Source organism: Odontesthes bonariensis, chromosome 3, assembly GCF_027942865.1.
Source record: "Odontesthes bonariensis isolate fOdoBon6 chromosome 3, fOdoBon6.hap1, whole genome shotgun sequence".
Classification (NCBI taxonomy): Eukaryota; Metazoa; Chordata; class Actinopteri; order Atheriniformes; family Atherinopsidae; genus Odontesthes; species Odontesthes bonariensis.
Window position 1 is genome coordinate 22734324 of NC_134508.1, and position 11742 is coordinate 22746065.

The 11742-nt window shown below is 41.7% G+C and overlaps 2 protein-coding genes across 2 annotated transcripts; both read right to left on the bottom strand.

Moving 5' to 3' along the window:
* Window positions 1-594: 594 nt before the first annotated feature.
* On the bottom strand, window positions 595-7113 carry LOC142377194 (twinfilin-2-like). The gene is made up of 9 exons (XM_075461050.1): window positions 7089-7113; window positions 6244-6321; window positions 5978-6156; window positions 5380-5475; window positions 5182-5286; window positions 4720-4845; window positions 4395-4545; window positions 2777-2898; window positions 595-2658 (listed from the first exon to the last, which is right to left on the bottom strand). The coding sequence occupies exons 1-9, from the start codon at window positions 7111-7113 to the stop codon at window positions 2497-2499; spliced, it is 1044 nt and encodes a 347-aa protein (XP_075317165.1). The 3' UTR covers window positions 595-2496.
* A 1492-nt stretch (window positions 7114-8605) lies between these two features.
* LOC142377195 (WD repeat-containing protein 82-like) lies at window positions 8606-11644 on the bottom strand. The gene is made up of 9 exons (XM_075461051.1): window positions 11208-11644; window positions 10945-11045; window positions 10796-10862; window positions 10230-10329; window positions 9739-9855; window positions 9465-9620; window positions 9302-9371; window positions 9079-9221; window positions 8606-8967 (listed from the first exon to the last, which is right to left on the bottom strand). Exons 1-9 carry the CDS (start codon window positions 11366-11368, stop codon window positions 8935-8937), a joined length of 948 nt encoding a protein of 315 aa, XP_075317166.1. The 5' UTR covers window positions 11369-11644; the 3' UTR covers window positions 8606-8934.
* Between the last annotated feature and the right edge of the window lie 98 nt (window positions 11645-11742).

Here is an 11742-nt window from a genome sequence, read left to right on the forward strand (position 1 = left end):
AGAACTTTTATCCTGAAGGCTGTCAGCTGCACTTCCGGTATTGTTTATGTTTGTGACTGGCTGCAGCTAACGGTAGTGAGTTTCATGCTGAATTCACGTTTAATAAAAGTAGTAACATAAATTTATTGCATGGTCAAAGGCTTTTCACCTTGTCTGGAAAAAAAAGAAGATAAAATAGAATTAAATATACAAATGAGAAATCCCTTTGAGGTGCAAATTCAATTTCTTGGAAATTGACTATCTTATCTGAAGAGGGTCTGTCCTCATAAATTCATCACAACCCAGACTTTAGTTCCCATGTAATGAGATAATAACCACTTGAAAGCTGCTATTCAGCACTGAACCCTGTTTCTAAGAAAAAATCTTCACATTAACTATGTTTCCCGTGAGGCATGAAAGCAGCAGAGCACACAGCTGAAGGTTTCTGAGTAGAGTGGCTTCTTGGAAAACACACTCAACCCTGTGACCCCTGCTGCTGCTGCCGGCCTGCATGACTATGGGATATCAGTCAGACACAGGCATTTAGTAGAGAGGAAATGAGGGCGCACACACACGCTGGCAATTACATAAAATATTTTATTGTCGAAGCATGTAAAACAACAGCCCTCAGATGAGTGTAGTCAAACCCTGATCAAGTGGCTGCTGAAGGCAGCTGCAAAATACGGCGTCGATGAATTTGGATTTGGTAAAGCGTGAACTGTCTGCACGGCTTAGGTCTAGAACATACATGATTAATAATCCACTGTAAAGCAGAAAATTCACAGCAATTTTGTAGCGATGTCTCTCAGCTGAATCAATTATTAGGGAAGTAATGAAAGGAAAAGTGGAGAGCAAAGACAAGAGAAGAGTGCTGATGGAGAGAAGTTGGCATTCGTTAATAAACCAGGAAGAAATAAACTTGTTTCATAAATCCCAGACCATCCAGTTATTGTCAAATGTTGCAGCTCACACTGAGAAACAAGAATTCTCTGCTTCTGGTGAAGTCATAACCTGAGACAATCGGTGTTATTGTTCCATGTTTTGTCTGCGGATAAAATGTTTTCAGACTTCAGGCTTAGCTAAACAGCTGCTGCTTGTAATTATACATTTGACAGACAGAATAACTTTACTCATTTAGAAATTGCTTTGTATTAGCGCAAAGTACTACATGTGCTATACCCAGACTATGCTAATTTAGATTTTTTTTAAAGAAAAAAAAAAAGAAGGATGTTCTATTTGATTAGGTTTGCATGCTTCAGTGTTTAAAAGGGAAATGTTCTTTTTTTTCTCACTGTAAATGGCTGCTTCATGCCTCAAACATTCATTTTCAGCTCCTCTTCCTTTAAGATCCCTCTTTCCAAAAAGCCCAGTCTGCTCTGATTGGTTGTGAACGGTGGAGTGCAAATGTTTGCTCATTCTTTGTTTGAAAGCAATGAAGGATCGATGGGCCCACTGGGTCATAAAAGTGAAGTCAATATATTTGCGCATTAAAATGCAGCAGAGGAATACACAAGCCGTCAAGGTGTCATGAAATGATCTCCTCCTGATAGGTTTGATAATGACGCATTACACTGTTTCATTACATAATTAACAAAAACTAAGCCAAAATGCAGAAGCAGTGTGTGATCCATTCCTGTATGGTGTTATCAGTGCCCGACATCACTGTTGAGTCTAACTGAGGCCTGTAGAGTCTGAGATGTAGCTTATTGAACGTCCCAGCAAATTTACCCCAAAGTCAGGCTGAGCAATGTTTAGAGAAATTACAGAAAGAAACCCAGTCCTGAGAAGCTGTCTTGAATATTTTCCGCTTGTGAATAATCTTTCCCACTGTAGAATTATGGACTCTGAGTTGTTTGGAAAACAACCCCTCTCAGACTGATGGGCAGCAACAATTTTTTCCTCTAAGATCATTGCTGATGTCTTTCCCCCTTGACGTTATGTTAACACACATCTGAACGCTCCAGACCAGCAAGCGGCCAAAACCTCTCACTGATGATCAGTTAATCAACTGCCTTTATTAGCGGCTTCTGGCCTCTTCGTCCCTATGGAAGCAGCAAAGGTGAACTTTATTTGTCAACACACTGCTCTGCACAGAAAAAGCTAGCTAAACACTCTACAGGACAGGGGGGAAAAATCTCTAAAAGCCAAAACACCCTTTTTAACAGCAGGCTTTATGGCTGTCAAACTACAGTAACAGTAACTACAGAAACATCTGGATCTCTGTGTGGTTTTTGAAAATGTTTGGCGGCACTACATAAATATGTAATGACTGACTTACTGTTGGATAAGCTGAGTTCAAAGAGACCTTCGACAGTCTGCATTACGATGCATCACTAGAAACTTTTTGAATGAATAAATCCTGCTTTATGGTGGAGCCGCATTTTCCTAATTTTCAACAGGTAACGTTTGCGCTGACATAGAAATGAGTAAGCAAAGACTAGAAGCTAAACAGTCAAATAACAAATCAATTCTTAAATATCATGACATTTGTTTGTGTATCATGGGTGTGTGCAATGTCTAATTTTCTTCCCCGTTCTCTCCTTTGATGAGGCGCTTATTGCCCCTCTTCCCTCCTGGTCCACGGGGTTTAGCAAAGACCTGCTTTAGGGTGTGCTCCACCGGATGGAGCTCCTCATACAAGAAGTCTTCCGTCAGACCATCACCGCCGTCTATCTCCATCTAAGCACACACGCAGGACAAGGATTGGCTGTTTGTATGCACGTTACGGTGCTCTTGATGAAACCGAACCTGCCGATTTCGTGTCAGTCTCTGTGTTGGTGATTTGCGTGACCTGTACCTTTTTAGCGACTTCCAGCTGGTAGTCCCTCTCCACCTCGTCCAGTAACCTGTTCTTACAGCTGGAGTACAGCATCCGCTCCTTGATACTACAGGTGTAGCCAGGCATTGAATAGATGAACACTGGAAAAGACGTGAATTTAAGCAGATGACATTTGCTGCCTCGCATAGATGTTTCAATTCACTTCCAATATTTACCCGGCTTTTAACTATATTTATTCATCTTCTACCTATCCAGCAGGAAGAGATTAGACGCTTCATCAGAGCTTGTGCAGTTGCGTGCTGCGGAAGTGAACCAAAGCATGAAAAGAAAAAAAGCCCCATCACACAGCTGAAGGGAACTTCAGAGGTGAGTAATGATTATCTGCTGGTGCATCACTATGAGATAACCGCTCACATCACACAATCATTTAATTCTTTGTCAGTGTGTGGAAAGATACTGATTTGTAAAGCTTTGAGCCTGCGGTTGGCACATTGACAAGGACATGAGATTATGGGAAACATTAACATGCTGAGCAATGTTTCCAATGAAAGTACGTCACTCCTGTGTCTAGATGTGGAGCTCCAACCAGTCTCAGATATCTGACAGCAATAAGCAGCACTGGTGCAATGTAACTCTTCCTGAATTACTTCACTCACGGTTAGTGAAAAAGTGTACTTTTAAATCACTTTTTACTTAGATACAGATCTAATTACAAGCTCCTTTCCAAAGTAAAAAAAAATTACAGACAAAATGTAAATAGTGCTTATGGAATGCTAAGTAGGGATTCTTCACAGAATAAAATGTGAATGAAATATCAAATGCTTGGTTGATGTAAAAATCTGTTTTTCCCCAAATCATTAGAAAACACACTTAAAAGAGTGTCAGGTGAACCAAAGTACAATCATCAACCACCAGGGAAGTGTTGAAAAGCTTCCACGTACACACAAAAGAGCCGCCTCAACCATCCAATCCCTGACTGAGGACTCATACTTGCTGAAACCTTTGCATCAGCAGTGAGAAGAATGGGTGTTACCACATGAACAGTGATAATAAGTCTGATATATAAGCCTGATATATAAGCCTATAAAATGAAGGTAAAACCATATGTGAACAGCTCTTTTTTTAGTTTGTTTTGTTGATTTTCTATCTGAGGATGTTGCTAAAGGTTTATTCATTAGTTTGAAGCAGCTCTTGTGCATATCCCATTAACTGGCAGACTTATCAAAACACTATAACCAAGCATGATGATGTGTGCGCGTCTGGCTCTAAAACCAGAGGGGATTTAGTATTATGTAAAATAATAAAATCTATCAAAAGCATTCAAGATATTTATGTATTTTTAGGGCATTTGAAATATGCAGATTTGACACTTTTCCCTTTATTTCCCTTTTCCACCCCCATTTATTATAAAGCAAATTACTGCTTTCATATGAGCAATAATGTAATTATAAAACAGTTTAAGTAAAGGTGCTGTCGCTTTTAGCGCTTCAAGTTTAGTTTCCTAAAATCTATTTACATATCGCAACTAAAACAACAGTTAAATGAACAACTGCTGGGCTTTCCTTGTACTTCAGCATTTCTACTATGAAACGAAGGCCGTCTTCCACCGCCTATGCGGACATGACAGTATACTGACCCAGCGCCTCCTGCAGCTGGCCTTGGTGGGAATGTTTGAAGACAAAGAAGTGGTATCTTGGGGAATCTGTGGGAATCCTGAAGGGCAGCTCGTGGGTTTCTGTCGGTTTGGTGTGAACCAGCTCAATGGTCTCTTTCTCTACATCCAGCCTCTGCAGTAACACAACACAAGCAAACTCTGTTCAGGCGCCAAATCGCTTAAAGCCAATTTCACTGCAATCTACAGGCGAAAACAAATCCTTTAAGGTTCTTTGCAGAGAGTTTGTCACACTATGTGTAGCACACTGAGTAATGAGCAGTACAGTTTTGTTTCTGTCAGAGCTCACCAGCTGTATGTAGTTGATGCGCCTCTGCTTGAGCTGCTGCAGAGCTCGTCTGGCCTCTTCTTGCAAGGGGAATGCAAGACCTTGAAGAGTCTGTGCCCTCTTGTCTAAACCAAACTCCATTGTAACCTGGGGGGGGGGGGGGGGCACATACAAATATTCTGTAGTCGTTTCTCTAAATATGTCACATGACACAACTGGAATGAGCAGGACTTAACAAACCCTTGTACGTGCTGTTGGAGTCCCAATTCGCCTGCGTTCATCCTGCAGACACAGAAAGCAGTCTTTTTGATTTTTAAAACCCGTTTATCGTCTCAAACACAAACACACTTTTATCTGAAAGAAAATGAACTTACCCAAACGACTTTATCCTGCAGGAAAAGAAGTTGAAGCACAAAGGATGAGCACATGCATGTCCAAAGTTTTGCGTTTCATTTTCAGACACCCTGAATCTTTCGTGTGTACCTCTGTGACTTTGATTCGTTGCAGCTCCAGCTCGGCCGCCGTCAGTGGAGCCGGCGAGGAGCAGGAGGACAAGTGGCGCAGGTATCCCTGGAAGCACAGGTCATCCTGCAAACAGAAAGACACCAACAGGCAGCTACTTTATCACCAAAAGAGGATAACTGACTAATCAGTAATCGTGACGGGGGGGACTTTACAAACCTCGACTGTGCCAAACATTTCGTCTTTGATGTGGCCTCCTCCAAACTCTTTTTTCAGTGTGGCACGGGTTGCTGCGTACATCATCTTCTGCCTCACCTACAGGATACCATGATCAGGACATAAAGAACTGTAACCCCAGCTTTGCTCTAAATATATAACATCAGCATGTTTGTGATGTTCTGAGCGAGTGTTTGGTTGTTCTTAGAGTCTGAAGTCAGACACTAGATGGCTTTTTTCCCCACATTCATTTAAAGTCTAGGAGGGGATCTTAGAAATAAAATCATTTTACACACATTTAACCACAAGAACTTTTTATATTGATAATGTATTTAAGAACTTCCAAGGTGATGGACATTTACTGAAATCTTTATCTTATTCTCATTTTTTGCCTCGACATTTTATGGAGGGCAACGTAACTATTAAGCAGACGCGCTGAATGTGTTCCTGCAGGTCTTTTATAACAGCATGTGTGACATCATCTAAAAGTCGAAATTTTAATGAGGATTCAGTAAAACTAATCCAGCTACTCTGACTTCTTATTTCAATTTGTAACTGGCTGAACTTTAGAACTGAGGCTGATAATCATCTCCAGACATACAGGTGATTGGTCCGGTGACCAAGCGACGAAGATCCACTCGTATCCCTGTGCATTCTGGGAGTCCAGACGGTAGAGGATGTAGCAAGGCTCCCGAGGCGTGAGCAGAGGAAGCAGGAACTGATCGTAATCCTTATCCCAGCTCTGTGCTGGCTCTCTGCATGAATCTAGCACCAACTCCTCTGAAAGACAAGAAAACATATCAGGACAGCTTAGAGCAGGTCAAGTGATGGCCAGATGCTTCTGAATACAACACGAGTGATGTTTACCATTTCTGATGATAATTTTCATGATTCTGATGGAACCTCCTCTCGCTCGTGCTAGGAAGTCTTTCAGCTCAGATGTTGCTGCAGTGACCAGATAAAAGGCAGACAAAGTCAAAACCGAGGATGGGAGATTGAAAGCAAGAAACGACAGTTTGGTAAGTAAGAACCTGTAACTCCACTTCAGGGAGAAAATTTGATCCCCGGCCAGGTATTCACACCATCACCTAAACCGACTCAGATAGTGGACATGTACGCTGGCAGACATGAGATTTAGGGACAAAACGACTCCATTCCCCAATACCCAAAACACTTCATAGCCCTTTAGTAGAGAAAACTATCCATTTGTCATACTCCCTATTTCTGTCTCGCCATGGTTACCAAACACAGCGACCTCATAAATGATGTAAGATCAGGTAAGAAAGGTGAGAGAGGTGCGCTTCCGTGAACCGGCCTCCCAACGCTCCAGTTACAAATGCCATAACACACATACTTTTACACTGCTATTAAACCACCTGTGAACGAGTGAATGTGGGATGTTGCTCCATCACGATCACTGATTTCACAGCAGCAGCAGTTTTTATGGAGTCAGTCTGAAGCAGGCTCACAATTTCATAACATGTGTAGCTTTTACTGTTCACAGACAAGATAAAGTTAATTATGTTGAGTGACAACAAAAAACAAAACATCCTCATCGACAGTGCATCAGCAGTAAAACTGCGAAGATGCCATTTTTTGAAGTGGTGGAGCTCAAAGTTTCGTAACGAGGCTCTATAAAAGAAAAAAAAATTAAAAGACTTAATGCACTGACAGTTAGGTTCATGTATGTTTTCATTTAAAGACAGACTTACCATTTATTCCAGTTTGATGTGACATCTTTTGGCCAGTCAGCGTTCACAAGTCCAGGTTCCTCTCATGCAAAAAGGTCCACGTCCAAGTCTGCGTGTCCTCGCTCAGCAGGTTGGCTGCCTCTCCTCTGATGGCAGGCTGACGGACCCACAAGTGACATAAACGCCTAGAGGGTGACTCGGGAGCTTCCTAACACTTGAAATACTATCTGCGGAACTGTGGCTGATGAGTAATAACGTGCCTGTCAGTGGATATGCCACCCCGACCACTGATCTAAAACTCTTTGCGTATCAGTGACCGCAACTTTAAAAGTCTCAGTGGGGGAGCCTCACGCTGTCCTGGGCTCTACTGTGTGCGAGCCAGTGCAGGGATCCACTGTTCATGACACCTGCAGGAAGAGCGGTCCATCCAGATGTTGTCGGGCATGCAACGACATTTTACCACTCATTCACACAGAGTGGCCGATCAACCCAGGCAGATGCAGCTGCATGATCTCAAATTCCAGCCACCTGCTAACAGAAATGTGACACCGAGCAAGAATCTGACCGGTACGTTTCAGCATTGTTCCCAGGTTCATGTGGTCAATACATTTTGTGCCTTTGATCGATGAACGGGTGAACAAAATGAAGAGGGGGGCAGGTACCTCTCCAACTCCTCACGTCCCATTTTAAAATATAAGGAATCTGAGGTCTCATATGACAAGAAACATTACTCTGTCTCCAGCGTAAGGTGAGCAGCTCAAAGAGTGAGCTTTGAATGATCTGTACAAACGGATCTATCACTGGCGACCTACAAAAACATGAGGTTACACACAGAAAGAACAGGAAGTGTTTACAGCACGAGACGACTGAGTGAAGGTGATAAAAGTTGGTATGAAAAAAAAGAAAGAAAAGAAATCTAAGTGTTAAATGCTTGAATTATCACACCTTATTTCCAGCACTTGTCCCTCACACACACACACACACGGATGTGGGTGAGAGAAAGATAAGTGTGTACCTGTGAGGTTACCTGTGATGGGATCATCCATAATTCACTCAGTGGTGAGTACACAACCCAAGCATCTATACATTATTCAACATGGCTCCCACCCCTCTCATCCACTTCATGTATGCGGACACACACATACACACACACACACTGTTCATCCAGCTGAATAAAGCTGCCTATATTTCTCTCTCATGCCTGCATATGTGAACTTTTGTTTGCATCTGATATTGCAGAGTTATTAAAACAGTCACTGACATTCTAATCATACAATTATCTAAAGAATATGTTTATGTACTTTGATTCAAGTTTGTATTCTTCTATCAACTGTGTTGTGTTGAGATGTGAATATATGAAGCTGTAAAACATTAATCTGACCAAAGGGTCCCTGTTGGAGCTTCTCAACTATGAGTTTTGGTACTTTTCTTTGTTTTATCTATTACAATATTTTTTCATTTCCAAACCGTTTGTTACTTTTGAGAAATTGATGATTAAAGTAATGATGGTTAGGAAGAAAAAAAAAAGTCTCTCTGAAAAGAGTTGAAAAGGAATGTTTATTGTCAAACATTAAAACAATAAAAATACTGATCAGGTACAGCATAAAAAAACCAAACAAACAGCCAAGTAACAGGATTGAAATGTTAGCGGAATCTACCGCACCGTGTTAAAAACTACTTTTTACTGCAGGTAACTGGTATTTTGCTCAGCTAATGCTCGTTCAAAAGCTTCAGAATACAGTTGGTAAAAACATTGGTATAAAATATTTAAAAAAACATGCTCGTCCTAAAACACAATCTCTCGGGTCAAAAATCCAACACAAAGATATCCCACCTCACTGGATGCTGGTGAAGTCTTTCGGTGTCTTTATGGGTCATCAACACCGGGGAGCCAAAATGTCTGTTGAGAGAACAGATGAAAAAAATAAAAAATAAAGATTAGCACAAAGTTAATAGCACTTTGTCCAGCAGCCTGTCAATGAGAAAAATGATGCGACACATTCCCTCTCACCATGTTCGTGCAGGCACTGGCAAACGTCATGTATCTGGAGTTAAATTGCAGAGTGTTGATGGGTCCTGGATGTTTGCCATCCAGCACGGCCACTTTCATCCCACTCTCAGTGCTCCAGACGTGGACCCTACCATCCTCTGAACCTGCACGAGACAGACTTTTTACACGGTTTTGAGCCTACAGGAAGAGCCCCAAATACAAAGCCAAAGGTACTGCAGCTTACCGATCATGACAAACTGCGAGTCTGGAGTGAAGCAGGCCTCCAGGGAGATGCCTTTACTGTTGTTATAGCCCTTGATACAAGCAAACAAAGAGACCAGTTCAAATACTTAAAGAAATTCTACTAATATATACATGTAATTTGAGTCCTGGTGTTTGAGTCTTACTGAAAAAGTGTGCAGCACAGATCCGCTGAAAGCATCCAGGATGCGAATGGCCCCTCCGTTCGTACAGATGAGAATCTGATTCTTGTCGTTACTGAATTTGAGTCCAGTCCAGTCACAGACACGACTAAACCTGGTCTCAAAGCTGGCAAAGGGACCCTTTTAAGAAAAGGATATAAGATATCATTAATGACAATGATAGCAGCTTTTTGAAGGTCAGAGCACACATCTATGCGTACGAGCAGCAAACACAAAACCCTCACACAATGAACTGTACCTTATCAAAGGCTCGAAGGTCATACAGTTTGATGGCCTGCGATTCCACCCCTGCAGCGAATATCAGCCCATCTGGGTCAAATGAACACACAGGTTTCCCCAGAGGATTCGTCAAACCCTGAAACACAAATAACCACAAAAGGAAAGAGTGAAGAGCAAGTCTGGACTTTAAGAAACATGAAGAAATTACCACATATAAGTATTCTTAAACAATAACAGGTGTTATTCACTAATTCACTCATTTTTTCATATCAGTGTCCCTCTTTTCATGTAATCTTTTCTTTTTAAATCTTTTTCTGTTGGTCAATATCTACATCTGAGCAGATCCACCTTAAGGTTCCTGCAGCGGGTCCGGGAGGGTCCTCAGTGGTCACAGGACAGTAATCTGGGCCTTGATCTAAAGCACTAAAGCTGTAATTATACATTTGAGGAAGCGCCAACGCAGAGCACAGAGAAGTGTCATTTTCAGGCCAGCTCGGAAACAATACTCACCTGGCAGTTGGGAGAGCGCAGGTCCCAGATCCGGATCGTCTTATCCAACGAGCTGGAGATGAAGGTGTCGTCCACTGGAGACATGGAGAGCGCAGTAACCCTGATACACAAGCAAATTAATTTTAGCCATTGAGGTGGGAGCTAAAATGTTTAGATGTGGCAAAGAGAGAATAGGCTAATAAGCTGTTTAGGAATACAAAACATCACAAAGGTACAACTTTCTTTGCGTGCTTAAAAAAAAGAATCGGTGTGCTGAACACATTGTTTCATAATCCTGCGAGGACATATAAGAAAAAGAAGAAAAACTTCAAAGATGTAGAGAGGGACACCTCAACTAACAACACGTTGTTGCTTCTTGGTTTGATCTGTTAAATGGGCCGTGAGGCTTAACATGTTTACGGTAAATACACCCTTCACTTCAAAAGTACAGCATGTGTATCTGCACTGGGTTATATTTTACTATGTAGTGTGCGTACGTTGTAGTCATAACTGCTGTAGTCGCATTCATAAACATCCTTTTTCAGCTTTTCTATCCTTCGGTTGGATTCAGGCTGGTCTTTACTCACCGTGCAGTGTGACCTGGGAAATATCTGATGTACTTGTTGTCAGTCAGGGAAAGGTATCGGATGGTGTCTGGAGGACGCAAAAAAAAGATGTATGACATATGACATATTTTTGAACATCACGCGTTTGGTTGTCTGTGTCGATTTATTACCATCCAGTTTGTTGGAGCTGTAGACCACTGTGTGTGTATCTCCATGTGTGTAGCGGATGAGGTCTACTCCATACTTCTTGCTGTACAGGGTCCTACTTGGCCTGAGGCAGAATAGAAAAGTGAGACAGGTAAATAATGCTGTCAATGGGGAGAATATGACATTAACATACATCAACAAGAGTAAAATAAAAAATGTACACTTATCCCATGTTAAAATAAGATTTTCAGATTTGCTGTTTCATGACATAATTAAGCCCACTTACTTTCCTTGTTGGATGTCATATAACATGATGCAGTCGTCGTTGCTGCTTGATATCGCATTTTCACCATTTGGGCTGTAGTCTACACAATTAACTTTCTCTGAATTGTTCCGATATGTCCTGGCTACCCTGAAGCTCCGTAACACACTGTCTGTGATTTTCATTGCTGCGGGATTTCATACAACTTACTGAGTAAAAATAAAGCGTAAACCTTGTCAATAGCTTACTGTTTCATTGCGCATCACTATTGTTTAGCTGGAGATATCACTATAAGAGTCATTTGGGCGGTTTGGGCTTGTTAATTGCTCAGTTTTTCATTAATAACAACAAAACACATATTCTACTAAATGCACCGGCGTGCCAGCCCCAAGGACTTGATGGTATGCTTTGGTATGAATTTCTTTATCTGCGAAGCGGGCGGTGTTCTAACTTTGACGTTGGATTCCGAGGTTTTCACAGAACTGGCCGTGCAGGTAACTTCAACGAGCACTTCTGTTAGCGGGGAAACGGAAGTTGCGTCATTTTACCGGAAGTTATT

Coding starts and splice junctions, on each gene's coding strand:
- LOC142377195 (XM_075461051.1), bottom strand. CDS start 11,368: ATGAAAATCACAGACAGTGTGTTACGGAGCTTCAGGGTAGCCAGGACA. Junction 10,330..10,795: donor TTCCCAGGTCACACTGCACG/GTGAGTAAAGAC, acceptor CTTGTGTATCAG/GGTTACTGCGCTCTCCATGT. Junction 9,372..9,464: donor CTGTGCTGCACACTTTTTCA/GTAAGACTCAAA, acceptor GCTTGTATCAAG/GGCTATAACAACAGTAAAGG.
- LOC142377194 (XM_075461050.1), bottom strand. CDS start 7,113: ATGTCACATCAAACTGGAATAAATG. Junction 6,322..7,088: donor ACATCAAACTGGAATAAATG/GTAAGTCTGTCT, acceptor TGGTCACTGCAG/CAACATCTGAGCTGAAAGAC. Junction 4,846..5,181: donor AACGAATCAAAGTCACAGAG/GTACACACGAAA, acceptor CCCCCCCCCCAG/GTTACAATGGAGTTTGGTTT.